General features: G+C 34.0%; 1 protein-coding gene across 4 annotated transcripts in view; it reads right to left on the bottom strand.

Moving 5' to 3' along the window:
• LOC143231161 (protein numb-like) overlaps window positions 1-14,189 on the bottom strand; it is a 54,852-nt gene extending 40,663 nt beyond the window's left edge. Inside the window, exon 1 of one of the 4 annotated variants that reach the window (XM_076465819.1) lies at window positions 14,028-14,189. Coding sequence is in view for 1 of the 4 variants with exons in the window: in XM_076465817.1 (XP_076321932.1) it covers window positions 5,902-5,959 (58 nt within the window). In the remaining 3 variants the exon portion in view is untranslated. Of the gene's footprint in view, window positions 1-5,901; window positions 6,411-9,332; window positions 9,458-13,673; window positions 13,696-14,027 lie in introns of those variants that run through there. The other 3 variants (XM_076465822.1, XM_076465821.1, XM_076465817.1) reach the window with 3 other exon arrangements.
• Between the last annotated feature and the right edge of the window lie 821 nt (window positions 14,190-15,010).

The raw sequence follows: 15,010 nt of genomic DNA, 5'->3' as shown, positions 1-15,010 counted from the left end.
TCAATCCCTCAGCATGGATTGTAGGTATCATAATGCTGTAGACTGGCCGCATTTCCTCTGGTCAGCAATTGAAAATTAGGGGCGGTGGTAGATACCCTTAATTGCTTTGTCACAAATACAACATAATCAACAGGCGCGTATAGTACAACCTATGGTCCAAAGGTCAACATGTGTTCTGGTGTTTATCGTGAAGCCTGTCCAAGACAGCAGCGACTTAGAAACAACTATCAATCAATTCGATTTCACAGACATTAAATGCCAGTATCCACTCGACAAAATATCTTTTTATTTGATGGTTAGACATATATACCGTGAACTATAATGCTGTTCCCACTAAACCCTACATACTATTAAAAGAGGTGTGAACGAACTGCACGAGGAAAAGCAAACAAAAAACAAAAAAAAAACTTACTGTTTGAAATTAGGTCTACGGAGGAAGTGAAACATCCAAGCTATATTTTACGGTATACGGACAATATGTCACCAAATATATTTTATATAGTATATCTTTATTTTTATTACTTTTTTCAGGACATCTTGAAAGTTTGTTTCAAATTGAGAATCTAATTCGTTAGGTAATTTGGTAATTATAGCTTGTTTTTTTCAAGATGAGGAATAACAGATTGTTGCAAAAAAGTCGGTACTTTGTTGCACAGAATTGGTGTCTCATTAGAAAGAAATGGTTCTATTTCAATAAAACAATTGTCAAGCACATTTTTCAGTCGAATACAAGAATCTGAAAATAAATGATTAGAATGATTAGAAAATACAAAAGAGAATTATACGAAAAACAAAACAATTTTGTCTGAACACAAAACAAAAATGACGTTTCAAATAATGTAAAGAAAACTTAGAGAAATTATTCACAGGTGAAACATCGTTCAAAACATTTCTTAAATATTTTAAAAAATGAGAGACATTTTGGTGGTCGACTTCATTTGATTACCACATTCAAGTCTAATAGTTAAAATTGTTCACAAAGTATGCGTCTTATGCTTTATCAAAGCAATGCCAAATATTTACAAAAATCTGTATTTTTGAACAGGAATGCAACATGAAAAGTTGGTTTGTTCTCAAGCGAGAGTGAAACGTCGTCCTGGATCCGTATTTTACAGTCAAAATCCTTTCCATCTGAGAAGTCTTTATTCGGAAGTTTGTTGTCCTGGGAGAAGGGAGGGTAGAAATCGTGTACTTCAAGTTAAAAAAAAATAGAGCTTCAAAGAGAGAGAGAGAGGTGTAATAATACAGTATAGAGCCTACAACTGTGTTATACGTTCTTTTCGACATGATATTACAGAACAGAACGTGGAAAGCACAGCTTGATCGGGGGGGGGGGGGGAGGTCGTAGCGACTGGTAGGAAATTAAATAAGATTAATTCGGAATGGCGCCAATTTCACAGATGTTGTCGGCCTTACTTTGTGCGTATAGCTTGCTTGGAAATTAGGCATATATTATAATAATTGTTAAAAACTGCCTTTTGCACTGGTACAAACACAATTTAGACATTCGTTACTTGTTATAAGTTTTCAGTTCTGTGAATCTAGCTTACTTTTATCACAAAATACTGATAATGATGGAAAATCTAACACGTAGTTCAACGACTTCTTGATGTCGTTAGTACATTTCAGGTGTCAGAATTTTGTTGTTTTTTGTGCAAGATCTTAAGTTACACAATATGGTCATAAGAGGTAAACATGTTCACGCCATGAGTTATTCATTTAATAAAATGCAGGTGATATTTGCAACATTATATTCATCCCCCATTATTTTATTGTTACTTATTAATTAACTATAATAGAGTCAAAACTCGTCTTCTTGAACTGACATGAAAAAAATAATTACAACTTCAAAACTCATAGAATAGTTTCATAACCAGGACACGTGCAAGCTAAGGCCTTGGGTTCGATATTAACTGGTATGTTATCGTTTATCGTGAAGCCTAAGCACAAAAGGAAACATTTAGAAACAAACATCTTCAAAACTCAATTAAAAAAAGACATATATATATCAATGTGTGCTTTGGATTTTTTTTAAATAATGGAAAATATCTAAATTGCATTTAATGGTTACAAGATATAAATATTTTGCAATGTTTTCAATAGTATATCTGTCTACGGATTTACAACGCTAAAATCAGGGGTTCGATTCCCCTCGGTATACTCAGCAGATAGCTCGATGTGGCTTTGCTATAAGAAAAAATACACACACACAGTATATTTTTATGTAAACTAATATTACAAATTTTGTTCGCACTAAAATATGCCTTAATTAGTTACCTACACAGTTCTTGTTCAGCCTATAACCAGATGCTGTGGTATAGTCCGTTTCGTACGATGAAATGCCTCATTTTTTTTTAGAAGATATTAAGAACTAGATTAATTAAAGTAAAACTCTAAGCTTCATCTGAAGTGCTACAATTAAGAATTTAGAGCACGTTTCATAAATATAACGACCTGAGTGGCTGATATCTAGGTATTTTAAGCCAAATATTCTGGCTCAAATATTTCTATACTCAATTTTTTGAATTTCTCGTACAGACAATCAAGGGCTATCTGCATTAGCCGTCCCTAATTTTAAAGCGATAGACGAGAGGGAAAGCAGATAATTAACACCACCCAATTCCGGTTCTTTATAACAGTGAGATTAGCCGTCACACTATAACTCCCTCTCCTACACACACACACACACACACAACAGAAAGGGCGAGCATGTTTGGCGGTGGGATTGAAATCCACAACTCGCAGTTTACGAATCGAGTGCTCTAACCACCAATAGCGAGTTTAGCTTTTTCCTTGTGTTAATTTAGTTTAAACTTTGCTATGGATCAATTTATTAGAGGAATAAATACTAAGACGACTGCACTTGTCAAACTGTATGAAGTTCTCTTGTATTTCTGAAAACTGGTAAACCGGTCATCTCAAATTAGGGTTAAGATGTTAGCACTTGTCAATGGCAGTTCTTGATTCTATGCACACGAGGATCTAACCTAAAAAGCTGTTTATTTTCATACTATAATCATTTTTCATGCCTGAAATTCAAACCTACTGAAACAGTCCTGGAAGAAAACAAACAAGAATGTAATTTGTTATTCTGATACAGACTATATAGGCCGTTTGTTATCTGAAGATAAATCTGTGGATTTGCCCTAAGAAAGTATGATAGCTTTCGAATTTAAAATGAAGGCAAGAAAAGTCCAGCGTTAAGTTCACGGGCTTAAAACCCTTAAGTTCGGTGTTTAATTCCTTGCGATGGAGAGTATCTCTGCGCTAATTACACAAACAAACGAACTTTCAAAGTTACCTTTGCACAACCACATTTGAAAAAAAAAAAAAAAAAATTAAGCCTAACCTTTGTTTCTCTAAAAATCTCCCATTCCCTCTAGAAGTCATTCCCGATTCCCCTCTTGGCCTCCACTATTACTTACGATAAATAACTCCCTAACCCAATATTCCTGCTAGTAAATTAAATGTATCATAACTGGAGCCTAGCCTGTCACATACAAATCTTACATTTGGGACCTTTCATCTTACCGTACTCAGAACACACAATAAAGATGTCAGGAGACCATATTATCAATTTCACAGATAACCTTCAAAAAGATCAACTCCTATAATTCTTTTCCTCATGAAACTATTCCTATAATACAACATTTCTGCACCAGGAACCATCCTAGTAACCCTTCTCTGAATCTTTTCCAGTAAAGTAACATATTTCTTAAACAAACCAAAACTGAAGCTAGTATTCCAATTGAGACTTAACTAGTGTTTTGCATAGAGTGGATTTGTTTGTTTGTTTGTTTTCTGAATTTCGCACAAAGCTACTCGAGGGCTATCTGTGCTAGCCGTCTCTAATTTAGCAGTGTAAGACTACAGGGAAGGCAGCTAGTCATCACCACCCACCGCCAACTCTTGGGCTACTCTTTTACCATCGAATAGTGGGATTGACCGTCACATTATAATGTCCCCACGGCTGAAAGGGCGAGCATGTTTGGCGCGACGGGGATGCGAACCTGCGACCTTCAACTCAAATTACGAGTCGAGTGCCTTAACCACCTGATCATGCCGGGCCATATAGGGTGGAAATTACACGTTGTTGTTGATTTTTCTTTTTTACTTGTAGCTAACTCGTGCTACTTAATAAGGAAGCAAAAATTATAACAAGGGCAATGTTACCCTTCTGGCTTTTGTTAATATATCCCTAATGACCTTATTCGGTGATAACAGTTAATAAATACCTAATGATCTCATTAGATGATAAATGCGTACCCTGCTTTGGAGAAGACAATAACCGACTCTTTTAAACTGATTAAGTATTCGCGTCTGTATAACAAAAGTAGAAATGTACCTTAATTTATTATCTTCCTTCTTGGACAATAATCCTAAACAAAGAATCCCACGTAGACCTACGGACAGTTTCCAGTTACCATACGAAAAATTATGGTAATCGAACCAGTTAATTCTTAGTATTACACACAAATAAGGGATCATCTTCATAGTAATATAAATACTGTAAATACACCCCACAATTCAATTCGTTTAAGTCCTAGCAGCAGAGTACTGCCACGATAGATTAGATGAATTTTTCCACAATCCTTTACTTCATTCACAAAAACTTTTTTACAATAACTCATGCGCAATCAGTCTACTTCCGTTTCAGAGCATAACAATTACTCCATAATTGGGAAAATTATTATTTGAATCACGTGGTTTTAATTATTACTATTTGCTGCCACACCTGAAGCCTCGTGCTTGCAGTGTTTGATTATCACCCTTTATTACACAAGGAAAAATGTAGTACACTCACAAAAAACTTCAAATATCGTTTTAAAAAAAACAACCTTAAGTGCCATGTTTGTATATGTTTAACTTTAGCTATCAACATACGTCACGTGCCATACACTACCTACATACTTATAGAAGTATATACGTACGTAACGAACTTTTAATTTAAATGTTATATTTTCTGGTGAAACGTAGATGTCATTGGGAAACTTCAACATGTTTCTAACACATTAAATAATAGAAACACTACAGACTAAAGTAAACGAAGTGGATATAAAACCGATCAGTAAGACATTACATGCAATCTACATTGGTGGTGGTGGTGGACTTACTGACATGAAAGTAGCCATTTAAACTTTAACGCACGTAGGCGATGGTTTACATAATAGTACATACACACAAGTTATTTTAACTATGAATGTATACTATTAAAAATAGCATTAATGTGATTTATTTCTTAAATACTATACGTAGGTAACTAATTAAAATTCAATTATTGAATCTAAAGAGAGTATTTTTAAAATTCGTCAGTATAAGATTTTCTTATGAGCAGTTATAACTTGAGCGACTTTGGAGACAGTTACCCTAACAAAAGAAAATAAAAAACAGTTTTGCTATTTGCACCCGATTGTTGGCAGACATTTTTAATATAAACTGTATAAACAAGTTAAAACAATTCTGTCTCAAATTAACTAATGGTACGCTAATAAACACTTCACGAAATTTCGCACAAACACAACAAAATTCAGAAAGATAAACTATTCCTTCAGTGGGTCTTTAACCAGAATTAGACCGAACAGGCTTATTAAGTTGAAAGGTCTCCAACTACCTGTTGAGTGGACAACGTATTTACTAAACTCCGAGGTCGACTTGCCAGATGTCACCATTTCTTTCAACAGGTACTTGAAGACCTTTTATAAAAGGTTTTAAAGATTAAAAACGAAATATTTATTTGATAAACTCCAAATTCTCGTGAACAACACTTTACTTTTATCTGTATTCTTAAATTACTTCCAGGTGTAACGAATCTTAACGTTGCTTCTTGAAAATATAAATACAAAATCAGCTATTTAGAACATTAACAACTTACTCGATGTTGTGTTTCTAAGTTACACTCACCCTTCTTATTTCTGGCTGGCCTTTGTTCTAAACCCAGTTGGCTATGCTGGTTTCCCATGTTTGACGTCAGAACCCTGTTTTATGGTAACAATTTTTTTTTTTTTTTTTAAATACCAATAACTCCGCAACTCCCTCCAAAACTTTTCAAAAAGTTGAATTTTCGCGAATGTGTCTTGGAAGTCCAATGTTACTTGTGCAGTACGTCTTCAATGTTAGCAAGTACAGGTACAAAAACCCATGACCCACTCAGAAACTTAACACGGTTTGGATGATTTAAATTATTTAACATAACCCGCTTTCTGTTTGCGTGTTACACATTCAATATATGTAAATCACAAACACTGTCAGTTAGGCCTAATGTGATCACAGTTCCCTAGAACATTTACTGTGACCACATGTGATCTAATCTTCAGAGGACGCAGAAGTTTGCACTCCTACGAAGCGGCAACTCTTGGGCTAGGCTGAAGATATTTGTCCGCACAACGTTGCATACCAGCGCGACTGGTTTTGCAAGCATAGAGCCACGTGACTGTAGAGGTACACATATCGCCCGCCACTTTCTGTTGGTTCTTTGCCCTGCTACAACTAGGGGAACAAGTAGACACAGCTAGTCATTTTCATGCTGAAACGTAGAGACCTGTTATGCTTGGCGGAGCCACGAAGCATATTAGTTTTTGAAATGTTATTCAATGCGCACAGTAATGCAAGACGAGCATATTTAAGTTCGGTAATTTCCATCAGGCTAAAAACAAGTGTTTAATCAAAATAAGTCAAACTTGAACACATAGACGGGAAGCATCCAACTGAAACAATACGCACATACAGACAGATATTTTCCCGATGGAACAGCGAACTTACTATGCTGAAATTTGGGGTTCGATTCCTCACTGTAGACACAACAGATAGCCCAATATGGCTTCACTCAAACAATGACAGACCCGAAACCAACATCAAAATAAAATCGTGAGTACATACACATATAAAGATGCAAAATTAATAGCATCAACGTAAACAGAAATGTACATACACACATTTATTTACCGTGTGAAAATATATTTTTATAACATCCAAAACAGTCATAAACACACAGATAGGCAGATGTGAAATTAACATCAACGTAGACAAAAATGTATGTGTACACTGATATATATATATATATATATATGTACTTAATGTGTGAAAATACATGTTTATAATATCCAAAAATAAACAGGAACACACGCGCGCGTAGGCAGGTACAAAATTAATAACATAAAAATAAACAGAAACGTAAATAATACAGGAGTTATGAATTCACTTAGCGGGTGCAACTAAACATTTATAACACCACACATTTTACGTATAAATAGATAGTTATATATCTTGCATACGTATAAAATACGTAAATAACACGAGTTACTGTGCAACAGAACCGGTATCTGATAGTCGTGACCTGCTGACGTTAAATCACGTGAACAAGAACAACCTATACCTGTAATCCAGCCTGGCGAATCATGAAGCTAGAGTTATCTAGTTCACTTAAGATGTCTACAAGAGCGACAGCCAAACAATATCCACTTAATCTCGTTTCCATACGAGTTTGCTACAGCTCAAATACTGTCGTAGTTGACAAGTTTCGATGAATTTTAACAAGTTTGAAGTATTTGGTCAAAGAAAAACGTAACATATTTCTACAAAACTTCGCATACCAATAATCCATCGCAGATTAAGTTCAGTGCTCAATAAGTTGGGGGGGGATTTTGTTGAAACTAGTCTGTATGCATTAACTGTAAGTGATTTTGAAGAAATTTCAAGATCAACAAATCTACGTTAAACTTACATGTGAATGTATTAGAGCTATGGCTGAAGGTCATCCGTAAATAACGCCACCTTTTACATTTAGGGTCATAATTACTCACCTTTTCCTCCAAAGGCTCTACATGTCAAATGTGTACAACATCCCAAAAGCTAACATCAAAACTTTCAAATGGTAGAAAAACAACGTAAAAACTTGGCACATAATTAATTAACATTTCACACAAAATAATTTCTTTCCTTAAGAGCATACCATAGTCTTCTGCTTCTCTTATACCACTTTACCTTTTGTAAAGTGATTTAATTCTGATTAGATTTATTTTGAATTTCGCGCACAGCTACACGAGAGCTATCTGTCCCTAACATAGTCGTGATAGACTATATGGAAGGCAGCCAATCAACACCGCCAACTAAGGGGATACTATTTTACAACGAATAGTAGGACTGATCGTGACAATATAACGACCCCACGGCTGAAAAGCAGAGCATGTTTGGTGTGATGAGAATTCGAACCTGCGACCATTACGAATCGAGTGCCCTAACCACCGGGCTGTCTGTAATGTGAACCTTACAAAACGGTGAAACGTGTGTAATGGGAACCTTACAAAAAGGTGAAACGTGTGTTATGGGGCCTTACAAAACGGTGAAACGTGTGTTATGGGGGCCTTACAAATTGGTGAAACGTGTGTTATGGGGACCTTACATAACGATGAAACGTGTGTATGCTTCAGAGGAAGTAGCAAAACAAGTAACAAATTAAACTTGTACATCATTTGTGTATATTTTCTTCCCTTCAATGTAATTATTAACTTAAGTGAGGAAAAGAAAAAAATACGATTAATATTTGTGTTTGTTGCGGATATTCACATAAAACTGATACAAAAGCGCTAATTGTGTTAACCGTCTCCATAAATTTGATCCAATAGAGAGATGAGAGTCTCTGGTCAACAGCCCCCATCCCATCTCTTGGGGAGAGTCCGGCAGGGCCAGGTGAGTTAAAGCGTTCGACTCGCAATATAATGGTCGCGGGTTCGAATCCCCGTCGCACTAAACATGCTCGCCCTTTCAGCCGTGGGGAGCGTTATAATGTAACGGTTAATTCCATTATTCGTTGGTAAAAGAGTAGCCCAAGAGTTGGCGGTGGGTGGTGATGACTAGCTGCCTTCCCTCTAGTCTTACACTGCTACATTAGGGACGGCTAGCCCTCGTGTAGCTTTGCGCAAAATTCAGAAACAAGCTCAACTCTTGGACTACTCTATCCGAATAGTGTGATTTAATCGTTATTCGTATCTCACGACTCGAAAATAAGAAGCGCGACTTTACAGTAGGGGGACGCGAACCATGAACTATCGAGTACTAACCACTTGGATTACAAATAACATATGCATCTCAGAATGGTAAAATTTTGAAATGACGTCACACGACGTTTAGTTCCTGGCACTCTACTCGATTTCCAAACATCAGCCTCAATTTGATGTTAATTCACGTTGAAACTAAGAGTACTATGAAGTTAACTCTAGTCAATTGTTATTCAAATATCCCTCAACATGTTATCGTCCATTAAAAATAAAATCAAACACAGAAAAAAATTATATTGTATCTTCGTATTTAATGGGTTTTAAAAAATTCATCCTTACCTTAAATAATTTTGCAATGTGTCACATCAAATATGATTACTCGTTCAACAGTCGGTTAAGTGTCTGCAGCGAAGTGGACACGTCAATTTTATGACACATTTCCGTTAACATAATGGACTAAGTACACGTCACTAACATTATATCAACAGTATTAATCCGCACAACCACAAAGTATCTCATTACTGACTGAGGGATTGTGTTCACCGAAAAAATGAGACATGGAAAATTCGGCTAACTTCTTCCGGTTATTTTCGAGATCATTGGCTATAAAATATAGATACAAATACTTCTGTTGACAATACAGAACTATCCAAATATATCAGTGATGTCGAGAAAACCCACTTGTAGAGAAATATATATGCAAAAACGGCTCGTTTGGGTTGAGAAAATATTTTACATAGAAGAGCGAACAACGTTTCGACCTTCTTCGGTCATCGTCAGGTTCACAAAGAAAGAGGTAACTGACCGAAAGCTGACCACATAACGTTGTTCGCTCTTCTATGTAAAATATTTTCTCAACCCAAACGAGCCGTTTTTGCATATATATATCCAAATATATGTTATTTTACAAAACGCAGTGTAGCTGGAGAATTCGGGAACAACGCTTTAGCACTTGAAATCCAGAAATCCAGATTAACTTTTGAATATGTGATAATTGATTGTATGACGCCCTCACATGTTTGACAGGTACTTCTTATTTGCTAAATTTGGTTTTGTTGTTATTAAACAGAAAGCTACACAATGGGCTACGTGTGCTCTAAACGAATTTGGTTTGGTTGTTATTAAACATAAAGCTACACAATGGGCTACGTGTGCTCTTCCCACAGTGGATATGCTGTTCTTCAAGTTTGACAGGACCTAAGAAAAATTATTAATTATTATTGGTGGTTATGCGATGACATAGCAACAGCAATGGTGTGGTAAAGAGATGCAACATGGGAGCGCTTTTCCTTTCTTTGTTTTAGAGCACAACCACAATGGGCTATCTGCCTCGGATTTCAGCGGATTTTGCAATTCCTTGACTTTAGCTTTCACACCGGGGTGTCTATAGAGGTGTTGCTAGACATGCAAATTCTTCAAGGAGACTCTGAAAATATAAACGAACTGCTGAAATGGCGTGGGAAAATTCCCCCCCTTCCCAAATTAATATAATAATAATATAATTTACAGTTACTATACAGTCAAATATGTGAAAGTGGGGGTTCTGATGTCTGTGTGTGTTAAATGCCTCCAGTTTTATAATTTACGACAAAAAAAAATAATATGAAACCTGCCGAAGATAATTCTCATGAATAAAAGCCCTAACAACGAAAATAATATTCTGCTTAATTTTTAAAAACTGCTTTCAAATCAATATACACTTTCAACGAAACTGTAAAAACATTTGACACTAAGATTAACAGCATATACATCATAAAACAAACCATTTCATAAATGTGTAATTTTCACCAAGAATAAAACTAAATAGTCCAGGTTCGATTTTGTAACTAACTGAGCTTTAAAATCATAAATCCGTTACTCTCAAATTTCACTTCATTCTACCAGAGAAATGAAACTCCAACAAAAGATAATTTACCTTGTCGAATGTCAAAGCAGCTGAATCGGGTCTATCCTATGTTTCAAAGAAAACTGCTGAATTAAAGACTCCTGACAGAATTTATGGGTCTCGGTGGAATATTTACCACCCATAACCCGGGAACTGTCTGTTGTATCACTTTTGACATTTTACAAGTCTTACATTTAAGCTACACATGTGTGAGTGTGAAAAGTTCGACCTAACATTACTCATCACGCTGACACGTTAAAAACAGCCTTCGAGGAAACAAAACTTGTATTAGCTGCACTTTAGTAATCGTCGGTCGTTGCATGTGTACAAGTGAATATTTATTGTTCAAGTAAATAATTAACCAAAATTATTTCTAAGCCTGAAACTTAGGTAAAAAATAAACACCCTGATATTTATTAAAGAACACTTACTATCTTGATATATATATGGATTAAGTTCCATATGCATCATTGAATTAACCCACACTGATAAAGACTTCAACATATATTCAAATATGAACCTCAATATTTCGATTTCATTGCACTAACATATTTGATTGGTTTATAATCTTTACAATAACATGAATGTATATTCAGTATAACTGTTATACCTGAACGAAATATAGATGATTCTAATTCTCAAGATAGCACTGACCCTTAAAGAGCGACCCCAATATTTCAAAAATCACATTTTTCAAACTTAGCCCAAATTGAAAATGTAAACTCTTTTCTACATAAATAACTCATCTACGTCTTAAAATTGTGACTAATAAATCTTTAGTTAGTTAACACACATAAAAATCTAGTTTGTTTTCATTCTGTTTCCATTTAATCATTAAAGCCAATATCAGCACATTTGTCACATTGGTTATTATGACACTCTTTCATGGCTTCATTTTTTAAATTCAGAAATCTCTACCAGTTGTCTTGTTATGAGTCTAATTACCACTTACAAAGGCATTAATTAAAACTAATCACCCATAGCTCGTTAACATGGTAGAAAATTTTGTGAATTGTTTAGTTTAAGCTATGAGGATGCTCACAAAAGAACATTTTTGTCATTCCTAAGTAACGTTGTGGTATTATAAAAGAGTCTATTTCTTTATCATGCTGAATTAATTATGCATATGACACATGTTACTCAAAGTGTACCTTCACAGACTGAAACTACATACTTTTGTGTTCAACTTGAAGGTTATAAAATGTGTAAATTTGCCCAGGTTCAAGGGTCAGTGCTACCTTAAAACAATCTAAGAGTTCTGTCAAGTTAATTACTATTACTACTGCAATACTCTGTATTGACTGGCTTTAGACTTATTGAACCAATAACCAGTTCAAACTAATAATGATGGACAAAACAGAAGAGAAAATATTACAGTACTTTCATGATAGTAGTAAATATATATTCTAACAAAATACACCGAGAAGTTACCAACGCCTCAATTAAATCAGATCTTGAAAAGTGTTATAGTTAGGTTAACAGGTACTTTATTTATTCATCTATATTTGTATACGTTAAATGAAAACAGTCTCATTTATAAATTAATGTTTCATTTGTGACTACATTATTTGAATAATAAATGTTTTTGTTATTAAAATCTGGAGTGAATTATGCTTACACAAAATAACAATCCACATCTAATATAATACTGGTTGACTCATGGAGTTCATTAATCAACCTCATTAACATAAAAATCCTAAACTAAAATAAATAGACACATGTTCTATTAAAATCTAAAAAATTCGAGTAACAAATAATAAGCACATTACATAACAATAAAGAAAGAGGTTATCAAAGGGTAAGTGAAAAATTATAAATAGATTTTAAAAACTACAGTGATAACTCACAGTTCAGAATTTAGAATTATCCATAGATGATCCGTTTATAACCCTGAGTGATAGAATGCTGTGTTAATCACATCTAGTTAATCAGGTTTTCTGTTTAACATTTTTAAACCTGTTTACTAAAATTAACACACTGTATACATTACTTTTCATTATGCCTAACTGCAAGTACATATACAAAAAACAACAACAAACAATTATATGACAAAATTAAAAACATTTTGAAGCATACATTCAGAAAAAGGTTTTGAGCTGTTGAAATCCTTATTAAATTTCTCTATTTTTAATAGGATCAATGCTGCCAGAATAATTTATTATCCTCACAACTTTCTTCAAAATCACCAACAATACTCACACTGTTGTATTAATAACCAAGTCCCACTCTGTAATGCGTAAATTTCTTTCATATCATTTAATCTTAGCTCTGCTTTTTTTTATAACCTTAAATATCTAAATACATTTCACTTAAATATACTACATAGTAATAACATAAATAAATATCTGAATGAAATAATACATCTTGAATTCATTAACTTTTTACCTAATCATATATTACTTATATTACAAGTATTAAGTAAATGGTAACCAATTTAGCTCCTAAAAATAATATAGACCTTTTAATTCATAAGTTTAATCAAAATAATAATAATTTTATATTACATTATCAAGCGATATTTATTACTAGCTTGATTTTCAGTTCTGTTTTTGGAGTAAATTACACACAATGTTTATGAATATTTTAAACTGTTTACAACTTAATAATGAGTTGTTGTTTTCTTTTCAATTTTACAATTTCTCAATCCTTCTCCAAAGGACAACTGAGCTCGAACTTTTAGGCTGTAGTTATGAGTTGTGTATAAATCAAAATATTATTAAAAATAAGCACACAAACCAAACCTATTTGCACAAACAAAATATATAAAATGTTGAAACTATCGGTTCTGCACTTACTAAGATCTTTTTGTGGATTACTGCCATCGGCTGATCATCTTCGCTTTATAACAAACAACTTTAAATAACGTGCAAAAATTATTATATTCATCTTACTTCGATCGCTTAAAACTATATCTGGATAACTTTCTTTACAAATGACTTATAATTATAATCTTTATCATTATTAAAGTTATATTATTATAAGCAAAAATTCGCCGCCGTTTTGTTACTGGCGTACTGCTCACAGTAACACCTGCCGTTTGACCATAGCACTGTGCAAGGTGTACACTGTACATATACCGTTACCTTACTGGTACATTTGAGTTCAAATCAATGAAAATATTATACAATTATATTATTCACTTCTCTTACCTTTCAATGTTTGTCAGAATAACAATTACTTCTCAAGTGCTCGTCAAACGCTTTAAGTTGTTTTTTTTAATTTATTATTCTAAATTGCAATAATAACACGAGGGAAATATAATATACTACATTTTCTAACAAATATTTTATCTCGACGTCTGCGCATTCTGTGACGTTAGCTGATGATAACGCCATCTTTTATCTGGTTGTACACATCGTTGCTAACATTTGTATAGTATTAAATTAACAATTTGTAAGCACACCGATTTTTATTGTAAAATATATACTATATGTTTAGACAGTACCCTGGTCCGTTCTATTTAGGTACGACACATAATTAAGCATCAAAATTTATACACCAAGACTGACCAAGTTTAGTGCAGAAACATGTGTATTCTCTTTCGCTGTGTTTACAAATCTTACTTGTTAATTTTTTATTGTTCTAGCATTATATGTTTCCATACAAAAGTACGAATTTATAAACTAAATAATCTGATGAGTTTCAAAAAAGTGGCGTTATAATCAGTCCTGTTTGTGTGTTTGACTATTATAAAACTGTTAAAAACTGCTAGCCCTTTAAGCCGTGGAGACGTTATAATGTCACAGTCAATCCCATTATTCGTAGGTAAAAGAGTAGCTCAAGAGTTGGCAGTTGGTGGTGATGACTTGCTGCCTTCCCTTAGTTTTACACTACTAAATTAGGGACGGCTAGCGCAGATAGCCCTCGCATAGCTTTGCGCGAAATTCCAAAACAAACAAACAAACTCTTTTCAAAATTAATCTGTTTGAAAGCTAAAAATTCTTATAATGGTTTTAAATTTTACAGATAATATTTTCTTTTCGATGGAAAACTTGAGTGTTTTACTTTTTTTTTTTGGTCAACAGAAAATGATAGACAAAGTTCTCGAAACGTTGTTATCAGTGCTATTTATGTTGAATTGCAGGTTTCAATGTGAAGTTTTAGAATGTCTCATATACGCAGTGTTACAATA

This window comes from Tachypleus tridentatus, chromosome 10 (assembly GCF_004210375.1).
Source record: "Tachypleus tridentatus isolate NWPU-2018 chromosome 10, ASM421037v1, whole genome shotgun sequence".
NCBI lineage: Eukaryota > Metazoa > Arthropoda > Merostomata > Xiphosura > Limulidae > Tachypleus > Tachypleus tridentatus.
The sequence above is the reverse complement of the archived record's forward strand: the minus strand, read 5'-3'. Positions and strand labels throughout refer to the sequence as shown.